At 39.9% G+C, this 7,510-nt stretch overlaps 1 protein-coding gene across 1 annotated transcript; it reads left to right on the forward strand.

Moving 5' to 3' along the window:
• The first annotated feature begins 2,239 nt into the window (after positions 1-2,239).
• On the forward strand, positions 2,240-6,467 carry LOC133930705 (F-box/FBD/LRR-repeat protein At1g13570-like). Its single transcript, XM_062377420.1, has 5 exons — positions 2,240-2,639; positions 3,993-4,104; positions 4,189-5,049; positions 5,131-5,280; positions 5,983-6,467. Exons 1-5 carry the CDS (start codon positions 2,332-2,334, stop codon positions 6,277-6,279), a joined length of 1,728 nt encoding a protein of 575 aa, XP_062233404.1. The 5' UTR covers positions 2,240-2,331; the 3' UTR covers positions 6,280-6,467.
• Positions 6,468-7,510: the final 1,043 nt, after the last annotated feature.

The raw sequence follows: 7,510 nt of genomic DNA on the forward strand, positions 1-7,510 counted from the left end.
GAGAGGGGATGGACGCATGTACAGGGAGGGAGGTGAGGGAGTTTTTTTTTTTGCTAATTATATTATCTCCTCTTGTTAAAAGCAAACAAAAAATCTAAATGGGCTCTAAAAATTACGCTGGTTTTTATGGTGATTCTATGAGTCACAAAGAACCTATTTAACTATTTCCACTTACATGCAGAAGGTATAAATAATCATAGAATTATTCAAAAATAGATACTTTTCAAATTGGCACGAATTATTAGAGCTTCAAGCTGACTTCCAAAAATTATGGAAAAATCACCTAAATTCGTCTTCTCTGGTGTACTTGACGTTGGAATTTGTTTCAGCCTTAGGTTGCATGGCAAGAAACAAATTTTCTTAACAAAACATCACTTCCACTTAACTTCAACAATTAAAAAAAATTACATAATCATGATGCCATTTCTCATGATTTGATCAATTTCCAAATAAATTCAATTTGATTCAATTGCATGCAAACAATTGCTCACAATTAAACATAGATAATGTTCATGATGCATATGCATGTTTACTATCACAAACTACATAGGAAATAATCAGGCCTCTCCAGGACACTCCTTTTGAGGTTAACTTGACTGAAGTTGAATCTAATTCAAGCGCATCTAATCTATCGGCAAAAGTTTTTAATTACCCTTTAACTTCAACTAGTGAATTTATTAACTTACTAAATCTACTTAACCAAACTTGGGATGTGACAGAGAGGGATGAGCTCACCCTTGACCTTGGCCATATGGAGATGGTGGTCGGCCAAGGGGTCTCCCATTCTATTTATGCTTGTAAAATACCATGATTTTTTATGATTGTTTTGGTATTTGCATGGTTAGAAAATTTGATGGATTTACACCTCACCATTGCATGACTAATGTCATGGTAAATTTGTGACACTTGGATTGTGAGGTGCCATGGTAAACTTGACTTTCAAGGAAAAGGTAATTTTGTGTTTGACCTATGTGGCTTGTTTAAAATTTGGTCTCTTTGGAGGCTAAACTTGTAGGAAGTATTGTTAGAAATAATTCTTTTGCTATTGGAAAATATGGTCTTCTTGTATTTGGGCCGCGTCAATGATATGGGCTTGCTCTTGAGCCCTTGGGCTAGGTCAATTTGGGTTGGTTTTTCTCTTGGTCTATGTCGGTTGTGATTTTACTAAAGTTAAGTTTTTTTTAAAAAAAAAGTGGAATTGGCTTTGAAAGGTCAAGGATCTATTTGGAAGTTCTAAAAAGGTTCTAGGTCTTTTTGCATAATTCTTCTGAAATGCCATGACCATCAACTGTGCTCTAATCAATAGACACAAACTGACAATCATATGTGTTTCATAAGGATTTTTGTGTTGTTGGTTTGGCCTCCTACAACAAAATGTTTTCCACTGGAAAAACATATATTTCCTATGGCTATAACTCAAAAGCTGGGATATTAAAGATGTAGGAAATACATGTATGTATGTGTATGCAAGTGATTAAAGACATGTAATCCTAATGCAACGCAATGTAATTTCTATTTTATATGTATGTATGTATGTATGTATGTATGTATGTATGTATGTATGTATGTATGTATGTATGTATGTGAGCAATCCAGGTTCCCATTCTATCAAGCTACAACAAGCTCTCAACTACTGTTAGCATGAAAAACCCAACACACACGATATAGCTAGCACCGTGGCACTTTCAATGCGTTCACAACACCGGGTGAATCAACTTTTAACTAGGTTCACTAAACTACATGGTATCACATTGTCGCCTTTCTCACTTCTGCGATGTGATGGTTTTGCTAAATTATGCTCATTTGGAGGATTAAACATTCCTTAACGTGTTTCTCTTTACGTAGGACAGTTTGAAATGGAAGTAAGAGGTTATTATTCAAATTATTTCGCAATAATATTCCGAGGGACATGTCTAAACTAAAAAAATAGAATTTGAGAAAGCTTATGATAAGATTAAATAGCCTCTTCTACCACAAACTCTGAAAATGAAAATGTTCTCTCCCGTTATGGTGTAGGAGGGTTGAGCAGTTTGTAACAAGCGTGGTCTAAAAAAAAAAGATTGTAACAGGTGCGTAGGTACAGAGGGATATTGGGTGGGCCCACCGGAGGGGACGCGGTTCAGTGGCCCTGAACGGGAAACGTGGCGCGACCGTTGGCTGTCCGTACATTATACGTTGTCAAAAGAACAATGCTGGTAAAACGAAAAAATAAATTAAATGGTGTTGCTATCGGAACCGCACGGATATAGTCGAGTTCGAGTCACCCCCATAAACTTCCCCAATAAAATCCCAAGCCACCGCGGTGGTGGCTATAGGAGGGTAATCGGAACCATGGCGGCCACGCTCTGCACGGCGGGGGCGGCGGAGGGCGGTCACGACGGCGTAGATCCGGATCACGTCTGGAGAGCTCTTAAAGGTGTCGGCTGTGTTCTCGCTCGCATGGCCTATGCACTCGGCCCTGCGGGCGGCGTTTTTGGCATCGTCGGCAGCTCCCGCCGCTGTGCGTTCGACAATCTCGGTGTGATAGCCGAAATTGGCGACGGCGGCGTTGGCGGCCCTGCGGGTCTCGGTCTCGCCTGCCATAATCTCGACCACAGCGGCAGGGTTTTGGTCCGTGTCGGCGACGGCCGTCCAGTTAGGTCTGCTTCTCGCAACTATCTATATACATATTTATTTCAAGTGATTGGTTGTTTTTTTTCTGATAGATCTGAACAAGTGATCTCATCCTCCCAAAGTAGAGATAGGAAAAAATTTCAGAGGGTTACTGTATTTACCTGATTTTAGGCTGGCTTACTTAGGGCGTCCTCTTCGTCTTAAAGCTGCAACCTTTGATCAGGATTTTGGTGTTTTGACTATATAAAAGGAGGTCATTTCGACTTCTTTGTGAATTTGTTCTGCAAAAGGGTTTCAGTAGTGTTTTGATAGATATGAACAGGCTATTTTATCCTGCCAAAGTAGAGATGGAAACAATCAGAGGTTCTGCTAAAGCTCACTCTTTTATTGTATTTGCCTGATTTTGTGCTGGCTTACTTAGGAGATCCTCTTCTTCTTAAATCTTTTTTCACTCTTTCTTCTTAAATGGTGCAATCTTTGATCAGGATTTTGGTGTCTCTGAAAAGATAAGTGAATTTCCCAAAAGGGTTTCAGTAGTGTTTTGCTAGATCTGAACAGCAATCTCATCCTTGCAAAGTAGAGATGGTGAAAATCAGAGAGTTAGCTAAAGCTCTCTCCTTTATTGTATTTGCCTGATGTTATGCTTGCTTATTTGGGACACTCTGTCTTAAAGCTGCAATCTTTGATCAAAATTTTGGTGTTTTTGACAATATTAAGGAAGGTTATTCGACTTTAGTTGTGACATTGTTTAGTAAATCGATTTCAGGTTAACACTCAGACAGCGCTAGATAATGCTTAGTTAAATCAAAATCCTCTCCTGCCCCTCAGGATGCATCAAGTACCAAACAAAATGGCACATCTGGTGGTTCGTGTCCTGATAGCAGAGGACACGGATCCAGGGCTGGTTGCTCTATTTTCATCCCGAAGGAACAATACCTAGAAGAGAAGTACTTTTATACTAAATAAGTGCACAGTAATTTGTTCAATACAAAACTGGAAGTACTTCTGATAGCAAATCTACTGCTAAAAAATAAACCTTTTTCTATGACAGTGGTAAAAGTATAAGAATCTGAGTGGATATGCCCTAAACAACACTTGTTTAGTGATGGAGAGAATATTCACTTCTAGGCCTCCGATGTGAGCGCTTAGGCCTTATCAAGGTCAGCTGTAAGTTGTTATGTGTCTGAAAGGTGATGTAGAGTGAGATTTTCAGGGTTCAACCATGGATAGTTGCTATGATATTTTCAGAGTTTTAACATTTTGGCATAGTTTGTCTTGTTACATTTTAGTTTCTATTGTTTATCAGTCCTCCCGACTGTCCACCTATCGTATTGTCATGATACCAGATTAATTGGAGGACTTGACATTGTCTATTGTAGTATAGGGAATGGAAACAACCTTATATGCAGAAGCGTGGTATCAACTCATTGCCCTCAAAAACCAATCTACGGAATGCGGCGACCACATATTGAACTTGGAGACCTCCCGGAGGTATGCTAAACTTTCGTATTTAATATGTTGTTGAGTAAATTAAATTTCCGGGATGGTTGAGGGTACATTATTGCTTTGCTGCAGGATGTGCTACACAGGGTATTTTCAAAATTGCAGCTTAATGAGGTTGTTAGGACCAGTGTCCTGTCAAGTAAGTGGGGGCATATGTGGACGATTTCTTCCAAACTAAGTCTTGATTGCATTGCAATATGTGGCGGGCGTCGATACTTCTGTGGCAAACAAAGATACACCCAGAAATTCATTGACGGTGTTAATACGGTGTTGCAACAGCTTCATGGCAAGGTGGTTGAAGAACTTGAGGTCAAAGTTGAATTTGACAGCATACTAGTTGATCATCTCAACAAGTGGATTAATTTTGCTGTGTCATCACATATGAAGAATCTAGCATTGGATTTAGCGCCATATGAGTTTATGGGTGTCAAGGATAGATACATGTTTCCCATTGAGCTTTTTAATAGTGCAAGCATATCTCGAATACGACATATTCAGCTTAGCTGTGTTTCCTTCAGACCACGTTCCCTGTTTAGGGGTTTCCCAAACCTGAAGAAGCTTGATCTGCATTTATTTGATGTATCTAGAATGGATCTTGATGAGATGCTATCAGGTTGTGCTTATCTCGAGTGGTTGAGCTTCATTAGATGTCATGTGAATGATGAACTTAGGGTGAAACAGCCATTGTCCCGTTTGCTGTACTTGCGTATCGCGCATTGCAGCATTACAAAGGTAGAGCTACGTGCAGAAAATCTCAAGACTTTTGTCTACCATGGAGGGCAACTGCCTATCAACCTTGGTCAAGTTAAGCAACTAGAAACCGCAGAACTTCGTCTGTATGGTATCACTTTTGAGTATGTCCTTACTGTGTTTCCAGATGTGCTCCAGGGTGTGCAAAATGTCACTTTGCGGACTAGTTATCTACCATTAGAGGTCTGTTCTCGCAAAACATTACAAATTTTACTATTTTAGACTCATTATTAAGTTTATATCTGACAATTTTCTATCTTTCAGACACCCTTATTGCTGGAACATATTTGCAGTTTTTCCCAGCTGAAATTTTTACGGTTGTTTCTCTTTGTAAATCATCGTGAAAGTGATAATATTCTCTCGTTGGCGTCCTTCCTGAGAGCTGCGCCTTTGATTGAGGAGCTTGAGATGCATGTAAGTACTCTTTCTGGGTCGCACTCTGCTAGTAGTGATCTCGTGCATCTGAGCATCTCATATTTGTTTATTATTTCTAGTTTGAACTTGGAGATTTGCTTTTCCCGCTTTTTTTTCCTATTTGAACACTATGTAAATTCACCACAGATTTTATTTTCAATATTTTAATGTTATGTTTAGTTTGGAGACTTGTGATAAGAAGCCAATGAAGTACTATGCCTAGCAAGCAGCTGCGTGCCTACATGTAATTTATTTCCTAGAGGATAAATTGCACCACAGGTCCTTGCGAATTGAGTGCAAATAGGTCCCTTCTGATATTGTAGCTTGCTATTAGTTAGTCAGCTTATATGTAGATGTTGTTTATCTGTTTACCATTGAGGAGGTTTGTTGATTGTCGTATATATGTACTTCGCGGTTATGCCAACATCTCTCCCATCATGCGCTTTGCTGTTGCTTTTTCCACCTTTTCACGAGCGGGAAGGGTGACATGTAACTAAAAGGTGTAAAAATTGGCTCATAGAACTACTTGTCTCTCATTAAGTTAAGAATTTATTGAATAAATACTTCCTTTAACCAAAGTTTAGAGTGCATAAAGTTTTGTCCTTAAAACTTTCATGATTGAGAAAGTAATTTGACATCAGAATCATCATAGCTTTGACTATAATACACTGACCGTACTGTTCTTTCATTGTACTCTTGCAGTTTGATGCATCTTGCTTGAAAGGTGTGGGACGGGGACCTCTAAGAAGCCTTCCGCGTTGTTCATATAGTTATCTAAGGAAAGTGCATATCACAGGATTTAATGCGATTAAGGGACAACTTGAATTTCTTGTAGACATCGTGGAAAATGCCCCTGTCCTGAAGGTTTTAACTATATCTCCAAGAAAGGAATTGGGTCTTTGTCAATGTAATGCTTCAGATTTCTTGGCTAGTCGAGCTTCTGTTAGAAGTGAGCTTACTGGAAAAATCTTGCCTGGCACTGAAGTGTACATTCTTTAGGACTTTCTTAGAGTGACCAACCCTGTGCAAGAAGGCCGAGTGATGGTGCATTGCAGTTGTGCGTTTGTATCGTCCGGGCCCTTGTGCTCCTAGTAATCATACTATAAAGTCTTTAATTTATCTGTATAACATTGATCATGTCATGTACTATGTTTACATTACTAATTAAGTTTTGATTTGAAACAACAGACACTCTTGTTTACAAAGTCCTATACACATCAATACACTGGAGAATTTATTAGATATTTAGTTTTATGGAGGAACATGAGATTTTTTTTTATTGTCGGCGTGCTTGTCACCGTCCTTGCCGGCGTGCTGCCTCTTTCCCGGCCATCGTCACATCGTGTTTTCCCCTCCCTAGATTTGCCCTGCACTCAGCCTGACATCAACATTATCTGAACGCGCCAGTAGCTACGGTTGCTACAGACCTGCATCATCTTATCAGGGCACGAATGTATCGACTTGCGGTTCTTTAGGGCTCTTTTCAATCCAAATGCCAAATAACCTGCATTCTGAAAACCAAAAGAAATGAACGAAATCAACCTACCAAAGTATAGCTTAGATTAATTCTCAAGAAAAATGAGACAAGGTGTTTCGAATCAAAGTGAGGAAGATTTCCACCATAATGTGTTTGACTGGGCATCGTATCAAGTATGAACAGGCTGGGTGCCTTGGGCCAAAAAGAGGTTATTGATAGTGGCCTCAAGCTGAAAGGAACGCTGATTTCATGTACTGACCAATCCACTGGCCGCAGCAAAGCACCATTATTTTCATAGTCTCTTGCTTAAAGCATTAGAGAGAGGTACAAAAATTTCATCTTAAAGTGGTATGGGCCGATCAGGCTGTAACCTGCTAGTTATATGGCCCGGGTAGAAGAGGATGAAGGAGGCCCAAGATTTCGAAGAGAATGGTGCCCACTTCGCTGCTGCTGGTCTTCCTAAAGAAACATGGAAAAAGTCCATATTGTCTCCCTCAATTATTGCTCGAGTCTGTTTGTTCCTCCAAATTGTAAAAACCAGATATCCCATCTCCTTCAACTATTCAAACCAGTATAATTTACCTTCTTAACAAGTTTTGATAGTGGTTTCGTCCTATGTGGCGACAACTCAGCCTGCCCTTTTCGCAGCATTTCGCTGACGCGACATCAGCCTTGATGACTCAGCAGCTAGGTTAAATGGGCCCGTCGGTGTCGAGGCCTTCGTTCCCCATTCGCCAAACCCTAGATCGAGAC

The sequence above is a fragment of the Phragmites australis genome, chromosome 10 (assembly GCF_958298935.1).
Source record: "Phragmites australis chromosome 10, lpPhrAust1.1, whole genome shotgun sequence".
NCBI classification, from domain to species: Eukaryota; Viridiplantae; Streptophyta; class Magnoliopsida; order Poales; family Poaceae; genus Phragmites; species Phragmites australis.